At 41.5% G+C, this 17,645-nt stretch overlaps 1 protein-coding gene across 6 annotated transcripts in view; it reads left to right on the top strand.

Moving 5' to 3' along the window:
* Positions 1 to 1,102: 1,102 nt before the first annotated feature.
* The window catches only part of sorbs1 (sorbin and SH3 domain containing 1), a 42,215-nt gene continuing 25,672 nt past the window's right edge, over positions 1,103 to 17,645 (top strand). For 2 of the 6 annotated variants that reach the window (XM_005735053.2, XM_005735051.2), the window contains exons 1-9: positions 8,338 to 8,584; positions 12,204 to 12,246; positions 12,526 to 12,612; positions 12,992 to 13,108; positions 13,881 to 13,987; positions 14,161 to 14,302; positions 15,796 to 15,938; positions 16,401 to 16,461; positions 16,604 to 16,678. In XM_005735053.2, the coding sequence (XP_005735110.1) occupies positions 12,579 to 12,612; positions 12,992 to 13,108; positions 13,881 to 13,987; positions 14,161 to 14,302; positions 15,796 to 15,938; positions 16,401 to 16,461; positions 16,604 to 16,678 (679 nt within the window). In that variant the 5' untranslated portion in view covers positions 8,338 to 8,584; positions 12,204 to 12,246; positions 12,526 to 12,578. Of the gene's footprint in view, positions 1,228 to 8,331; positions 8,585 to 12,203; positions 12,247 to 12,525; positions 12,613 to 12,991; positions 13,109 to 13,880; positions 13,988 to 14,160; positions 14,303 to 15,795; positions 15,939 to 16,400; positions 16,462 to 16,603; positions 16,679 to 17,645 lie in introns of those variants that run through there. The other 4 variants (XM_013911377.1, XM_005735055.2, XM_005735054.2 and 1 more) reach the window with 4 other exon arrangements.

The following is a 17,645-nucleotide window of genomic DNA, read 5'->3' as shown; positions in this document are numbered from 1 at the left end:
GGTGATTAAAAAAATACATGTTTTAGCTGGGTAAGTACAACGCAGCCGCTGTTCATTTATTAAGCTGTGATATACCATTTGATCACTGGATGGTGCTTCACATCTTCTGTTACCCTCTAAAGGTATACTTCAGCTTATATTTACATATTTTTTATGTATGTAAAAACCTTTTACTTGATATTATCAAATGAGTCAAATTAACATAGTGTTATGAATATAAATGAACCCTAAAATAGATCCTTTTAAATGCTTTGAGGAGAAAAAGGTATAAAGTGCGATGGAGTGTAGACAGCTGGGACTTCTGGCCGAAACTTTCAAAGTAAAATCTTTACTGTTGTAAAAACGTCAAATACAGTACTCTACAAAAGTATTAAGCCACCCCTACAGCAACTGGCTGCCCTATTATTATGCTGAGCTTACAACTGTTTAACTTATTCCATAATAAACTGTATTTGTAGCAGGTGGATAACAGTAGTGAATATTAATATTATTCTACTATTAACAGCGTAGTTATTTGGTGATTTTTTTTTTTTGATTGATGATGATTGATAGTTACATAGTACTATGCAAAAGTCTTGAGAACATCCCTTATTTTCTAATATTTTGCTAGAAAAATGGGAATTAAAAGTCTTTAAAGTCATTTATTGAGGCATACACATTTAGACAATTCCAATTAGTTTCAAAGTTAATATTCAATATGTCAATGTTTATTCTTCAATGCTGCTGGAAATCCCTTATACGAGCTTTCTAGTCATAGTCTTCAGGAATAGTTCAAAGCTCTCCTTTGGATGTTGTCTCTTTTGTTCTTTTCTCAGACTAAATGATCCCACACTGCTTCTGTAATGTTGTGCTCCGGGCTCTGTCGAGGCCAATCCATCAATCCATAAAGGAATTAAATAGAAAGGTGGATAAATAGCTAGATCTATCCTGATGCTTAATATTTCCCAGCTATCTACCCAGCGCAACAGACTTACAAAGTCAGCAGTTGAACTTTTTTCTTCCCCCTTTATGTTAATTCCGTTTTGAAGCGACTAGCTTCAGGCTTTTATTGTGAAAGGAGAGGTCTTCGCGCTCGGTGGGCGAGCAGTGCGCCGGTGTTGACGCAGTTGAAACCGGTGAGTGTGAAGCGCTGACAGGACGCTGGTGGAGAGCAGCTGTCGCAAAGAGCTCAGTGAAGTGTGTCTGTCTGCATCAGCGAGCACAACGCTGGATTACCATCACAGAGAGGTGAGCGTACCTGCTCGTTACAGCTGCACTTCTCTGAAGCCCTTCTTTAAGATTTTCTCTTAAAAGAAAGGTTCTTATTATCAGGGCATGAACAGTTTATTTTTATTTCCCACTGGCTCTGTTAACAGCTGACTTGAGAATTGTTAAGGTGTGATGCAAAGCCAGTACTGCATAATGTATTTCATATTAATTACAGAGTCTGCTACGTGAGTTTATCAATGGTTAGCAAATATGAATGCTTCTGTGAGTCAGTCGGTTTTAATTTTGCATCTCAGCAGATGGGGGCTGTGGCTGTGGGACAGTTGCTGCAGTAAAGGCAGATCCATACAGTGGGAATGCGTCCCGCCATGGGTGCCGCACTCTGTAGCTGAATGCGAGAAGAAAAAACCTAAATCCTTAATCTGAAAATTAAAGGATTGCTGTCTGTATAACACTGCTGAATAACATTTATGTATCTATTTATTTATTTTAAGACAAGTCCGATCCGTTGGTTTCTTTAAGTTGGACGGCGGCGGTTGTCAATGTGAGTCATAGGGGGCAGACTTCAGGCTACTCTACATGCATACAGTAGGGCTGTGACATCAAGACCATCCACTTAATGGAATGCATATTATGCTGCATGGAGATGTTGGGAGCTGTTCACTGTACAGTGTGATCAAACTAAACTGTCACCTCTGTCATCTTTGTTTTGGAGATATTCTTGATAGGAGGTTGATTTGGTAGGACCGTTATCATTTTCCACTCCTTATTCCAGGGACATCTTTGTGAGCATGACTAACTTAGCACCTGTGTTATGTAACTGCACAATATTAAAAGTGTGGATGTTCTTTGTGTTGACACAAGGACCTGAATGTTGGGCTATATGTCAAACAGGTCTGTCTGAAGACTCACACTGAACAGCATGTGATATGAACAACTGCTTGGCGGCGCAACTGTGGCCACACACAGACTCACAGACTGTAACAAACACCTCCGTCTTGCCCACATCTTAACTGGGATTTTCTCTTAGTCCCACTAAACATGCCACTGGGAAGGATTGTATGAAGGCAAAACTGACATTGGTCACTATGGTTGTAATTTTTTATAATATGCATTTTTCATTGTTGCTGTCATGGAATTCTAAGGAATTACAGAGGCATCTTTGCGTGATGTCTACCTGGAAAACAATCCTGCCGTTTCCTATTTTAACTGAAGATCTAAGATTGGAGCTTTTTATAATACATAAGACGCCTACTTGTGAAACTCTACAGATCCCCCGCCTCAGTCTTCATTCACATTTTTACCCCCGAGTAACATGAGTCTAAACAGGCGTGATAAAATATTAACCCTTGCACAAATAATTCATCAAACCGCTCCAAGGACAGGGGGAAAGTATTCAGACGGATTTTACTCCAAACCACCTGTTTCAGTGTTTTGCTGTGTAGCTGCCACGCTCTGGAAATAACCCAGTCACTTGTGTTCGTCATATCATGTGGACTTGTTGGACGTGGTTAATGGAGATATTCAGTTATCTAAGCGTTGTTTACATAGAAAGATCAGGAAATCCATTAGCTTCCCACATGTCCTTACTACAAGTACAACAAAGACTTCTGGTTTACAAGATGTCAATAGAGGACCTGTGGCTGTTTACACAGGGATTTTGATAGGTGTGTACATATAACACATCAGTCACATGTTTGGTAGCAGCTCACCCAGGAGCCATTTACTTAGGCAGGGAGCAGACGTACCCTTATGACATTTTGCAGGTTCTGTTGTGCATTTAAAGCAAGGTGAAAGTGATCTATGTGAAGGAAAATGTTTGTTATGTTCTGAAAGATTGAACACATGACGGTATTGACTTTTTCTTCAACAGTAAATTTGGATGATTTGCAAAGGAATGCTTTCCCTCCTCGATTTAAAACATATATATGTATATGTATAGATACAGTGATTCATCAGGTGTTTTAGTGTATCTAAACAGGAGGATAGAGTGCACAGTTCAAATAATATTCAAACAGAGTGTAAAGTTTGCAGCCTGCATTAATTTTAGCTGCAACGTGTATGCTTGAATTTTTCCATTTGCAGAATAGCATCCACCACTGAGGTGCACATCGTGTTTCTGTATCCAAAAAAGCCGATACAGAACTGATTGATCTGCACAACAAACAGCTGCCTGATCTGTGCAACTTCTCGAGCGCGGGGCTCTTTGTTTACCATGAACCCAGCGCGGTTGTTAATATTTTATGACGAGTCACGTTACACAGTTCCCCTAGATTTGAGAGGAGCGATCCTCGGAAACATGAATCTCAAAACTGAATTTTAAAGATTTGCCAAAGCCAGCTGGCCTGGGGAATATCATAGTCTTGTTTTTCCATGATGATCTCCATGTGGTTTGGAAATCAGACAGACAACTAGTCACAATATGTTTTGTTTTTTCATTCAAGTCCAATTACCCCTTTGGTCATGCAGTCTCCTCAGAATTTATTTGCATTGCCAAAGTGTGGATAATTTAGCTTTTGCTGTTGTTTACATAGGTGGATACTGTCGCTGTGTTGTAGGCCTACTGTACCCACCTGTTCAGAGTGATATATGTAGTTATATATGTACTACTATTTTTACTGGATATTGGAAGAATAATGAAATGATAGTATTTCCTTGTTGAGACATACTTTTTTAGGATCACTTGTTTTAATTAGCTGCGGTTTCTGTACACCAGCTGTGTGGTGACGCTGGATATTTGCATGACTTGAACAGAAAGCTTTGTAGTGGCAGCATTTGTAGAGAACAGCCTTCGCTTTACTGGGAATAATGGATGGCTTTGGATCAGGCCGGATGTTTCAGCCAGACACCAGGTTTCTGTTTTCACTCCTTGTTAATGTTACAACAGGTTGCTTGGCAACCCCCACCCCCCACCACCGAACCCCCTGTCTGCTTTCACCGTCTCCTGCCATTGGATGAAGTGGATGGGGAAATGAAGTGTTATGCGTTGGCTTTTCAAGGTCGGTGGCGCACAGAACCCCCGCCCTGATCACGGATGCACGTAAACAAAACCGTGAAAAGATCATTTATGCTTTGGTGATAGATTTAAGCAGCGCCCGCCTCCACTGCCGTCACAAGCACCACACGTCCCACACCAACCCCAAACCCCCAACCCACCCATGTCAGCGCTGATGGAAAACACCAGCATCGCAGCATATGCTGGCAGATAGTTTAATGAGAATCAGCAGACGTCTTGACTAAAAATCTCACAGACCAATCCAGAATTCTCAAGTGACACTTGTACGCCACAGCTTTCTCAATCACTCACTGCAACATGTAACAAAGAGTAAGGACCATCTAATATTTTGCCACCACCTGTGAAGCGGAGCTGTTACAGACACTGCTGCCTGCCTCTGTTTGTTTCTGGGTGTGACGGGGACGAGTCAGGCTGCACCGGCATTCCTGAAATAGATGGATGATGGGGACCAGTTGGAGTCCTGCTGCACGCTCATTTCACACGAGGATGCCTTCATAGCACTTAAAATTGCTGGATTATCGCATCGCTGTTTATATTCACGTTTAGCCGCCATATCCTATGACTCAATTATCAAGTAGTGCTGTCACATAGGCGCTCGGAGAGTTATATTAGGGAACACGCTCAGAGCTTCCAGTCCCTGTCAGAGTCCAAACATTCAGCGGAGATGAGGAAACACTTTGAGCGCACTCCGTGACAATGATTTGAATTGTCAGCGCCGCTCACCTAATGTGCAAGTACCTCCCATTATCTAAGCCGGGAGGAATCTGTTGTGCACAGCTGTGCTCATTATGGAGTTATGAGATTAAATAAACGCCATGTCTTATTCATACTACCAAATTACATACCTCTCTACTGTCTTATGGACTTTATTTTTTTCCAATTATGTCACTCTGTTTTCATCTGAAACTTTTTAAACTAAACTCAGCTCCTTTAAAAGTAAACTATCTGAAAGTCCCTTAAGGAGACACCGCAAAGCTAGTTGGATATTCAGTGTTTATCCTCTCTGTGAGGCCTGTGAGCCAAGCTCTCTCACTCTTGGAGTCAAGCCTGGAGCCCTTGCTGTGAAGATGTATCACCCTGGGTAAATTGTCAGCTCCCTGACATTCTTATTACGCTGGCTCTAAAAGCCTAGCAGGCATGTTAGAAGGAGCCTGGCTCTCTAACACAGTGTCTGTAACAGGCGGTTTGGTCCATGCAGCCAACTGCAGTCCTCCCCAGGACCTCGGCACGTACCAGCCAAGTGTTTCCTGTCCCGGGGATCTGGCCATGGTCACTTCCAGTAACTGTCTGGGCTTCTCGGGGATGCGTTGGCAGGTCGCTAGCCTCTCTGAGCGATGGGGAACACATCATACAGTGACAAGTGTCATGAGTGGGTTTGTTTTCCCTCCAAAAAGGACCTTTTTATCTACAGGTGAAGAATTATCCTCAAAATAAGCCCTCAAATATGATAGTGATACTGCAGGATCGCTTTAAACTCTTCTTCAAAGAATTCAAAGGCATAGAAGCTGTCTTCATACAACCCCAGTTTAAGCTCCTTCCATTATCAACACAAATGTGTAATCCTGTTCTCAGGACTGTAATGAGGGTAGTGTGTAAGTTACATACATTTCCTTTTATGCTGCAGTTGTTTGAAATGAACTTCAAATAGCTTTGGTTGAGGAATGTGTAGAATCCAAGGCTGGTGTCCAGTGTGGAAGCTCTTTATGGAAGAGAGTGGGGAGGGTAGAAGGGTAGGTGGGGGGTCTCTTCTCAATTAGGAGGATAAGCTGCTGCTCCGGAGCAGCCATTTCAAGCCATGTTTGGAGCTGTTTGGTGGGATCTGCACACAGCACTGGATAGCTTCTCCCCTCTCTGCCATTTGTTGACAAAGCAGAAGTCAAACTGCGTTACATAACAGCTCTTTCTCTCCGTCTATAGTACAGCTGAGCGTGTGAAGAGAGCTCTTTTGTGTTGACATGGCTCACTTTTAAGGCAGCCTCTGACTGTTTCACAGAGACCCCTACCCCCCATGGAGGGAATGCATTACAGTTCAACTTTGTATCACCCTGCTTTGTTTAGATTTGAAAATGGACAGACAGGAAATTTAGATAATCCATAAGATCATACAGATGGAGTAATCTGTGGTGCCTGTAAAAATGCTCCAAGAGCTTAAATATTGAAGTCATAAATCGATTCAGGGAAAAATCTATTTACATAAGAGCATGTAGGTTTTTACACTAAGGTTAGAAGTGATAAGTTAGTCATTTTGGTTAGTAAGCTCCATTCACAAACAAGTGATTGATGCACAGAGTTTTAAAATAATGCCAAATAATAATCTAATAAAATAGAAATAGCAAAAAAAAGAAAATCTTGACGCACAATTTTGTCAGACAACTTCAATAAAAATTTTCCAAAAGGAAAGTGCCAAAACTACAAGCAAAGCTCGAGGTCCAGTTTAAGATAAGGCTCAGATGAAGAAAATCTTACAAGACATTGTGTAATTACACAGGGGATAAAGAATAACAAATTACAGCATGTGTCTATATGAAAACTATCCATCCATGCATCCATTTTCCTGTTTATTGAGCCAGGGTCACAATGTGACTGGAGCCTGTGGTATCCAGCATTAGGTGAGAGCCAGGGTACCAACGGACAGGTCGACGGCCATTCACAGGGTTAACGCAGAGAGACAGAAAACCATTCATGCTCACGTTTAGAATGACGTGCTTGTCTTTGGACTGGAAAAACCTGTACAGGCACAGAACATCCAAACAGAAGGACAATAATGTTAAAAATTAGGTGCTTTGTTGTGTTTTGTTTATTATTACACTTTAGGGAGCAAACCTATTCAAGGATGAGAATAAAACAAGAGAGGCTTTCAGGCTGGTTCGTAAAGTAAATACAACTGCTAACATCTTTAAAACCCACCACATCTTTAAACACCCCACCTCCCACTCCGTGTAAATATCTGAAATGTTTCTCAAGCAAGTGAAGAACTGCATGGATATTGCAAAATTTCCTTAAAAAATTTCTAGTATGTATCGAAAAAATCCTGAACGGACGGACGGATGGATGGAACAACCAGGACATAAAGAACAGGGTCTATGACTTATTTATACAGATAAATTCGCGGGCTCTTTTCTGCATTGAGCTTGTAAAATCATCAGGGGAAAAAGGGTTGTCAAAGATTATATAAGTTGTTGAAATTTCTCTTCCCAACACGGCGATGTTCCATGAGAAAAAAATGTAAATATTTGTTGGTACCATTATATAACTGAAGGAAGTTCTCCCTGATCCAGGGAGGCAAAACTTTAAACAATAAAATCAGATGTCCTGTGGACACAAAGAGCCACCCGCATCATTTAGGAGGACGAAGAGTGGCTCAATCTTGACTGTTTTGTGAAAGATTGTAGCTAAACTCCTTGGTAACATTTTTTTTTCAGTACCTCAGTGTCAAACGCCTTTGCCAGATACCCTTTCCCCTGTTTTTATTGATATTAATACAGTAAACAATGTAGTTTTCCATCATAGAGTAAGATAAATTTCATGTTTAAGAAGCTAGATTAATGCTGGGGAAGAAAGCTTTCCATCAATCTTAAAATTATTCAAGATTGTGGGGAAGATAAGATTCAGGATTTCAGAAAGTACTCAACGTGAAAACAGAGAAAGTTGCCATATTTTTTCTGTTTTATATGTAAAACTTTTAAATGAATCAGCAACAAGTGTTTGAATACTGCCCTCGCGCCGGGAGGGAGTCTTTCTTTTGAATCAGGGATTCTGGGAACCCATCAGCTACTGTGCTGGCTAAGCTTCTGGGTGCAATGGGCCTTGATGATGGGGGCTTTCAGTGTAGCCAGCCAGTGGGCTTAGAGTTCCATTTCTGCCTGCCAGCAACTGTTTACGAATGCAGGTAAATTAAAAAGAAAAAAGCCAATAGAATCCTCGTCACACGATGGCCCGCTCAGACGTGAGTTGTGAATAGCGCTGGGACTGCAGGCAGATTCCGGGAAACCCGAAAGCATCTGTGGCATTGAAGACCTTATGGGTGGCTGAATCATCCAGTAGCAAATTGCAGCTATCATCTTTGGTCTGCCTCTCTGTCTCTCATCTGCTGTCCTGCGTGAGCATTTTAAGAGGCAGGAGGATTTCCACAGTTGTTGAGTGGGTGCAACATTCCCAGGTGGCATGTGGTGACAGGAGCATCTGAACACGCCTGTTGTCGCAAGCAAACAGACCCCCCCTGCATAGCGAAAGGTCAAGGTCAACCCTGGGACTGTTCCGCCCACATGAGACCCTCAAAGCTCGGCCGTGCGGCTCACGGGGCTTCAGAGGATCCTGATGTACGTCGTGGAATAAGGGCTGTTTGTACACATCATCAGGAAGGTAATGTATCTCTCTCTCCAGACATGCAGTGACGCCTTGGGGTGGTCGTTGGCTTTTATGAGTTGTTTGTTTTGGCACTGTTGGTCACACCAGGGAGCTTTCGTTCAGTAGGAGGTTTATGTATCTGTTTGTGAGAGAGAGTGTTGTGTTGTAATGGAACTGAGAGATGCATATTGGATGAATCATCTGGGCTTTGCTGCTTTTAGATAATGGCAGAGGTCAGAGCTGAGAGGGTGTTTCACTGACTGTGATGTGAATATAATGACACCTACCCTGTTAATTGTTAAACTGTGAATTTGAATTTAACTCTTTTTTTGGTAAATGTTATAAGACTTAGTTTCTACATGTCAGACTTGTTTTGTTTTGGGGGGGTTTCTGAGAAATCAGCACAAATAACACTTAATAGCACATCCGCTAGCTTTAAAAACAGGAAAGTCAGGCTGTCTTTGGAACCTTTGAGCCACTAACTCAAGGCCCACTAACTGGTCTGCTGAACTTTGAACAAATTCAGCAAATAGTGACTTAACTTCATATCCACTAAGCCAAATAGACTCATAACAGGACCCGAGTGCACAGGAGCTTCCTGGATTATAAGGAATGACAGTGAATTTAGATAATGTTTTAATCAGATGGCTGATGTAGCTTCTTCTTATTTTTCTGTTTGCCTTGGCCTGGCCCGTGCTGTCCTAGCAATGCTCTGCCCTTTTTTTTACAGTCTGGATGAATGGTGCTCTCTGCCCTGCTGTGCTCAGAAGCACCTCTTCCTAAAAAGGCCAGGGATGATCTCTGCTCTGTGTGTTTATACAGCAAACTAAACGCTGTCAGCTGTCATACTCGCTCTATCTGTTATATGCCAGAATTTCAAACACACTCAAAATGCTCTTTCTACTGTAAATTTCTCCATCTCGGGGTTCATGTGAGGATACAGCGGAAGCAGAACTGAGATCAGTGTAAGCACTCCTCAAAGGAATGCCTGTTAATGGTTTTGGAAATGAGATCATGGATGCTTTGCCTCTCCGGGATGCAGGGGGTCAAGAAGCAAGCTGATTTTATTAAAGAGGGACGGGAAATAAACACACAGTTTCTGATGCTCAGGGACGGCTCAGCTCCAATACTGGAAAACATTTAAAAAGGTTTTTTGCTTTGTGTCTCCTTGGGACTTGTTTGGAATTGCTCCCATTTTCCCTTATCCATTTATGGCCTATTTGTGGAGGCTTCCAGCTGGAACATCAGCCTGTTCTGCAGGTTGGCTTATTTACCACCATGTGTAAACAGAGAGCACACAGTGTCCCACGCAAACTCAGAAGAAAAGGAACAACTTTAAAAGCAGCTTAAATTTTTCATTGCAGAGTAAATTCTAGATGGCTTTTGCTGCTCTGGCTTTTGCTCACTGTTTTCCTCTTAGTTTACAAATGAAAATGAAAAGAAAACACTCTTTGTGTCTGTTTGTGTATATGAACAAGTGACTGTTTGAGTGTCTTGGTGAGTGTGTTTGCAGTCTTAATCAGTCTTTTTCTTGGCATTTGAAATGGGGATGTCTCCTAAATCAGCCATGCTGCCTGAGCACAACGGCCAGATGAGCAGTAGGAAGTTTCACAGATACTTTTATGGTGGCCGTGCTCTGACTTCTGCATGCGCCACTGCTGGAGCTTAGAGCAATACGGGTTACTTTTCTCCTGTCTTGTTGTCATTAAAGGGAAGCACATGTGCAATTTTTGAATTTATATCAAAGTGAAAAGTACTGAAAGCACTGAATTTGATTCTCAATAATCTTATCTTAATTATCTTTGCTGAGTAACAGTAGAATTGTACAGCAAGAATGCATTGAACATAGGGCTGGGTGATATATCGAGTTTTTTAAAAATATCGATATATTTTCATACGAGATATAAACTGTGACAATATCGTTTATATCGATATAGTCTATGTTACGTCAGAATTATACTTGTGGAGCCGCAGGTTTGCCTCTCTTTCGTCCACTTTTGTCTCTACGCAACGTTACTCGGCCTCGCCTCTCCTTCACTGAACCCAACCCCCCCTCCCCCATAGCTTCACCTGCAGGCAATGACAAGATGAAAGCGGAAAATCTCCGTTAGCGAGTTACCGTGCGTGGGGCTGGACGGCGTCAACATGTTAGCGAGCTAACCGCGCTAACGACATGCAGCCAGGAGGGGCTGCACGGCCTAAAATCTTTTCCTTTTCTCAAAAATCGACAGTGCGCCTTATGTATGAATTCTGGTTGTGCTTACTGACCGCGAACCGATTTTATGTGGTACACAGCGCTCAGCAATCTGTCAAAAAATGTTTTAATATGACTTTGCTAAGCTACGGAGCTGCACCGCTTGATGGATTGTCAGAGGATTACGGCTACCGGGGAGGAGCCTCGCGGAGTGATACGTACTGTTCAGAGACGTGGTGCAGCTGTGAAATCTGTCTCTTTGTTATTATGCTCAGCATCTATTAGTTTACATTTTGACTGCACAATTGTGAGCTTTTTGTTATGCACAAAAACAACATTGTTTTCTTTTATTTATGGACCATGATTATTTAATAAATGCTGATAATTTATTTTTGAGTAATATCTACGCTGTATGTAAATAAAAGTGCCTGTGTGACATCTGGGACACAGTGTGACTAAGAACTCTCTTTTTGTTCTTAACTTATGGCTTTAAAAAATAAATCGAGATATATATCTTATATCGCTATCCAGCTAAAAAATATCGAGATAGGAATTTTGGGTCATATCGCCCAGCCCTAATTGAACAGACCTTTGTGGCATCTGATCCATGCTACCGATGTTTCACTGCAGCTTTTAGTATCTGTAACATAAGTTGTAATGTCTCTCTGGATGGAAAAAATCATTATATGTTATATAGACTGTGCTGTATTATGTTCTAAGCAAACAATGGCTTGAGTTTGAAAGTTTTTCTGAATTAAACAACACTTAGAATTACTAATATAACTTAATGTGAAAGAGCCTTCAGATGATTTAAACAGATAAAGTTCGCTGCCTTCCTGTGTTGTATCTCATTTCAGTGTGTAACCCAACCGGCACAACCACAGTTTCATTAGCTGTATGTGGTTCCTCATTAAAGCTGTCTTTGCAGTGCCTTCACTATTAATGCCAGTGCTAAAGCAAATCTTACCCGTATAAGACATTTTCTGTGTATGTTATATTCCTTCAGTGCATACAGTCATCCATTCTAACAAGCAGAGACCTGGCCCGGTTATCAAATTCATGCTCCTCAGTCCATCTGATGTGAAGTTTATTGAGAATGATGCAGATGTTTCCACTGCTGTGGTGCTACATTTGTCAGACTAAGTCATGAACATTGGAGGGAAGCACAGGTGACTGTAGATTAAAATGAACACGAGTGGATTTCTTTATAGGTGCCCATAGATCCAAACCCTTTCATCTCTTTCTGCTAGGATCTGCAAGGAATAGAAAATTTTGTTTTGTGCCTCCAACAAAAAGTTATTTAGTTGTTGTTCATAATTTTTTTTTCTGAATTCTGTCTGGATCTTTGTGTAGCTGCAGGTTAATAGTTAATAATACATCATAGGAATCTATCTTGGGGAATCCTCCTATTGAATAGTCTTCCATGTGTTTCCTTTCCAGGGCTCTCCAGCAGAGGGCGGCGTAAGACCAAGCGCAACTCCCAGTAAGTCAGCTCTCAGTCTAGGCCTATCAAATAGTTAATTTAACCTCATCTCTGTACCACAATGATGTGAATTCATCACTTGCATGGCATTAAATCGATAATGTACTATGTAGCACCCTTGTTAAATCAGATAGTGAATTGCTTTAATGAACAGGTGATAGATAACTGCTGGATAATTGCTTCAAATCTTAAAAGTGGGATGTTTTGCCTTGAATTTTTTTCATAATCACACACAAAAAAACTCTTTTTGTTCCTTCCTGTGTGTTTGTTGTGTTTAAGTCCCTTCAGGTCCTCGAACAGTCTGTGCTGTCAGGATTACACCTGTGAAAAGCATGAAAGGCTCTCCTGACCTGATTCCCACCCCAGGTGATGCATCCATGTGGCTCATCAATGTTTCAGCTACTACAGTTGTGGAAACCTCATACTCACACAGAAGACATAGAATGTGGTCTTCAAAGTCACTTGTTGAGAATTGGGTGTTAATTTAACGAGGGAATAAAAGAAATACTGCATAGAGCAAGCTTCAGGCGCTCTACTTTCACCTCTGGCAGGGTGCTCATGGTAATTAGTTTTACAGGACAGCAGGATATTAATTTGATGGCCTGGTTTTGATGTAACAGTTCTATTTTGGCAATTTGGAGCATGAAGTAGCAGTAAGTTGGATTCTCAGCAGCAAGACGTTCCTTAACAACCACCAAAACAAATAAATAAATAGCAGCTAAAGTGAGATTTTGAATGTTTTCAGATTTGGACCCGAGCAGAGTTTGCAAAGGGAAAGGCGTGGTGACCCTAAGGGCCACTCTCGTCCACATCGATGATGAGGACTGCATCAGCGATGAGCCAAACGTCATCTCAACACCAAGTAAGTCAGGACAGCTGCCACAGTTGTTTCGTAACAGCTCTCCACATGATGAAGAGAATATTAAGAGGTTAGCAAGAATAACATGGCCACGTGTGTGTGGTGGTGGGGGGGGGACAGGAGCACATTCGTGTAAAATGTGGACAGAGGATGTCAGTTTGGCCGTAATTTAACGGGCGTTTCGTCATGTTTGTCAGCATTTCAAATGTTTTTGCAGGATTATATAACTAATCACGTTTTAAAGTGTATGCTCAGCTGGGCACCCTCAGAGCCGTGATGAAGGGCGACTGCTCATATTTTCATACAAGTGTCAAAGAGGTCTTTTGTTGTGGCCTGCCCACGCTGCACTTTGGAGCAGGCAGCCTTAACTGTGGGCTCGTTTGTTGTGCAGAGCGGAATGGAACCGGTCTGGAGGCTAGCCAAGGCTTTTGGGGAGATGCTTTAATTGTTGTAGAGTCTGAATATAAAGGCCAGTGGAACAAATGGCCTTAACAGCTAACTGAATAGGCACTTTGTTCTTGTGACAAAGTTCAGAGATTGTGGGAGAATCCTTCTTCTTTTTTTTCTGGGGATATTAACAGCCCCATGCATGAAAACCACTAAGGAAAGCATTCACACCCTGCAGAATGAAATGGAGATTTATTTTATCTGCAATTATCTGTTATGATTTGCTGTCATAAGCTCGGTCAGAGAATTTACTTTTTAGCATCGTCCCCAGTGTTTTTGTTCTTGCCGCGCTGGCTGCCAAACTAAGAGAGTTTTGGACCCTTTTTAGGTGGCTGGACAAGCCAGATTAATGGAGACAGCTCTAAAGCAGGACTGGCTGAGGGTGGCAGCAATGACACAGCCGATTTACCTCCTGTAAACAACACTCTGTGCCAGGTACGTTTACTTCCACCCCATTTAACCCACGATCTTGGTTTGATTTTATGAGCACTGAGTGATCTTGTTATTTTAGGGTGCTGGTTAGATGTCTTTTTTTTTCTTCTTGTTTTTATTACAGGACAGTTTTTCTTTCTCTTGACTTGTAAACTTGTATCTTCTGTCACTTTCAGAACAATTCATCTGAGAGCATAAAAGAAAATCAAGCTCCGTTCTCCACTGACATTCAGAACTCGGTGACATCGACTCCCAGCTCTGTTTATCCCTGCACCAGTATAGTTAACCCCACCATAGTCCTGCTACAACACAACAGAGGTGAGCACACCTGTCTGTAGGTTGGGGGCGACAGATATTAAGAAGCTTAAAATTGCTTGTGTGCCCTTTTAGGGAAGCTTGGTGGTATTAAGTCATATATATGTCACTCAGACCCACTGAATGTTGCACTGGAGCACCAGCATGTCAGATCAAAAACACACATGCAGAGGGACCAGCTGCCAAAACACAGAATAACCTCAGCTTACAGTTCAGGCACTGGTTGTGTTGCTTTTCTGCTTATCACTCCGCTACATCTTTGCTTAGCGAGTAGATGTTTTCTGCTGTGTCAGTGTTCAAAGTCTCACATGGAACATTTAACGGTGTTGTTGTCTCTGTCCGCGTTACATGTATAACAACTGCTTTCACACATCACTGCTGAGTCACGTTTTACTTGCCGTGTCTCTGTCTGTGTTTGTTTCACAACAGAACAGCAAAAGCAGCTTTCTCATTCTGAAGGTACGCACTGAGGTCTTGTTGATGTCTACAACATGTAACACTTTTTTTTTTCATTCGTTCGACTGCTCGCAGAAGTGCTGCTTTTATTAAAGTGCAACACCTTTTTCATTTCTCGACTGAACCATCTGTGTGCTCACCACCCCCCTTTTCCCGGTTTCATGACTAACTTTTGTTTGTTAGTTTGATACAAGCGTCATGAAGTAATAAGTCAAGATACTGGCGCCAACATGTTACCATTTTTGGGAACGCAGTACGATGCTCAGGTTATACAGAACACATTTCATTTCCTTTTTGTTTGATGCTGTTTTTCTTTTGTGTTGCTTCTTATCAAACCTGGGATTTTAATCTTAGACTTTATTGTTCCCGTCACCAGTGGGTTACATGGAATAATTACTGATTAGCATGAACTTGAGTTTTGTAGGCTGGCTTCTGTTCTTTCATTTATTTACTTGACATTGGACAGACCTTATCCTTATCATTTAAATCGTACCACTGAGAAGTCATGTAGAAAACAAAGACAATATACTTTCTGATATTTGTCATGTATTTTATGTAACAGGGGCATGAAAGGCAGTATACCCAAAATGCATTGTGTAGCTTACTAGGATGAGCTGGTGACCCATATTCCAAAGACATTTTTCATCTGGATTGCTGGAAATACACTGGTGGCACTATTATTAAGAGTCTCCCTGTTAAGTTAAAAGTTGAGTTTATTAGCAGTAGAAAACACACGTAGCCAGCTCAGTAAACTGAGCTACAGGCTTACTCTGCTTGGTAGAGCGGTATTAATATCTGAATCACTTTACCGAGTGAAGTATCCCAGTAAGTAATGGTGGTTTCCCAGCATAAACAATAAATGGGTGGTGGAAGTAACTTAAGTAAATAATGTACTACATCTGAAATGTTCTGAAAAGTTATTTCTTGCACAAATTTTATATAATCTGTCTTCATGCTTCTTGGTTGCTTGTGCTGCCATATCACTGGAAATGTGTTGTGAGCTTAGCTTTCTTTTAGCTTATTTTTCTTGTGCTTCACAGACCCAACCCCAGAAAGGGACAAAAGCCCCGAATCCAGAAGTGAAACTGTCAGTCCAGTCCCTGAAATGGACGGGAAGAGGCAGCGGCTATCACTGCACTCCCCTGTGCTGAGTCCTCTCAACAAGCCCATTGTGCCTGTACGGGTGAGCGATTAAACCAGCTGTCGAATGAAGACTAATCGACTCTCTGTAAATGTTTAATGGGTGCTTTGTTTAGATAACACATGAGTGATTAATGCTACAGTAAAAGAGGTATTTACACAAAAAGCATGACCACATGTCATGTTTTTGATGTGATTATTATTTTTATTTTTATTAATCGTTGTAATAAATATAATATATAGTCCTCTAATCACACTCATAGCAGGTGTGTGTTACTAATAGCACTCTCACATTTAGGTGTCAGCTTCACAATAGCACTGCATCAGAATTAACGTTAAATGAGATGCTGTCATTCTCATTTGTTGCACTTTGTTAAATGAAACAAAATGCTCTGAGAAACTCAGACAGGGGAACGTCTTCCTGCTCGAAAAGGATGCAGATGATGCTCTTCTGAAATTCTCATTGACTGGTTGTGAATTAATTGTTCCTACACTGTAATTTCAGAACACTGAAAAGTCCAAAGACTGGTATAAGACAATGTTCAAACAGATTCACAAAATACCTGGTAAGTCGTTTCTTTTTTTCTACTCTGTGTTGTATCTCTGTTTGATCAGTTTTGCCTGGTCTGTTTCTGTCCCTGTGTGTCTTTATATATGTGTCTCTGTGTTATGTCATGCTGTCCTCTGTCTCTCCATCATTGTGCATAGAGCCTATTGAGGAAAACCCTTACCGTCCCACCTACATATTCCCTGAGAGCTATGAGATTCAGGTGAAATCGAAAGGTATCTGATGGCAGTAACTCCACTCTCGTTGGCTTTACTAATCTGCAGCCATCTTGGACCCTCTTAAATACTTCAGCTGTGTTTAATCTTTGCGCTAGTACCTACTCGCCTCGAAACGACCGAGCTCGAAGATGCAGAAAGGCTTTAATGTAATCTTTTCTGACATGTGTTTCTTAACAGTCACTATTACAGTAATCTTTAAATACACCGCAAGGTTCGTGCAGAACTCCTGATCACAGAACGAATCTGTTTGCATCTAATACTGTGCAAAAGTCTGGTGCCACCCCTTGTTTCGTGGAAGTGTAGAATATATAAGGAAAAAATAGAGTTTGTACAGTTCTAACAAACTTGAAAGTCACTATTTGGTTTGACCACCTTTATTCTTCAACACAGCCTGAACTCTTTTTGCGAAGTTTTCTAGTAATTTCTGTAAGTACTCTTTAATAATAGTTCTCCGGGCTTCTTGAAGCTCAGTCACAGCTCTTCTTTGGATTCTGGCTGCCTTTTGTTCTGTTCTCAGTCAAGATGATCCCACATGGATTCAGTAATGTTGAGGTCCAGGCATTGGGGAGGCCAATCCACGATTGAATGTGTTCCTGATTGTGTGTTTTTTTCTGCCCAGGTGTGCTTTTACTGCATTGGCAGTGTGTTTGTGATCACTGTCATGTTGAAAAACAAAGCTGTTGCCAATCAGATGCATTCTAGATGTTATTGCATTGTAAAAGGAGCTTGCAAAGAAAAGTGTCTGGTCTTCTTTAAGTTGCTTGAAGACGTTTCACCTCTCATCCGAGAAGCTTTTTCAGTTCTAAGGTCAAATGGCAGAACATTGGTATCCTCAAAAGAGCGTCCTTTATCCTTAAGATGCAGATGGACTGCTGAGTCTTGGCCTGTGGAGGTGGCTCTTCGAAGCCAATGTTCACATTTTGGACAGAGAGGACAGATGGTTTGAAAGAGGAGTGAAAGAAGC

The sequence above is a fragment of the Pundamilia nyererei genome, unplaced genomic scaffold, assembly GCF_000239375.1.
Source record: "Pundamilia nyererei isolate P.nyererei 1_Seehausen unplaced genomic scaffold, PunNye1.0 scaffold00062, whole genome shotgun sequence".
Lineage (NCBI taxonomy): Eukaryota > Metazoa > Chordata > Actinopteri > Cichliformes > Cichlidae > Pundamilia > Pundamilia nyererei.
This window is presented reverse-complemented; position numbering and strand designations above follow the sequence as displayed.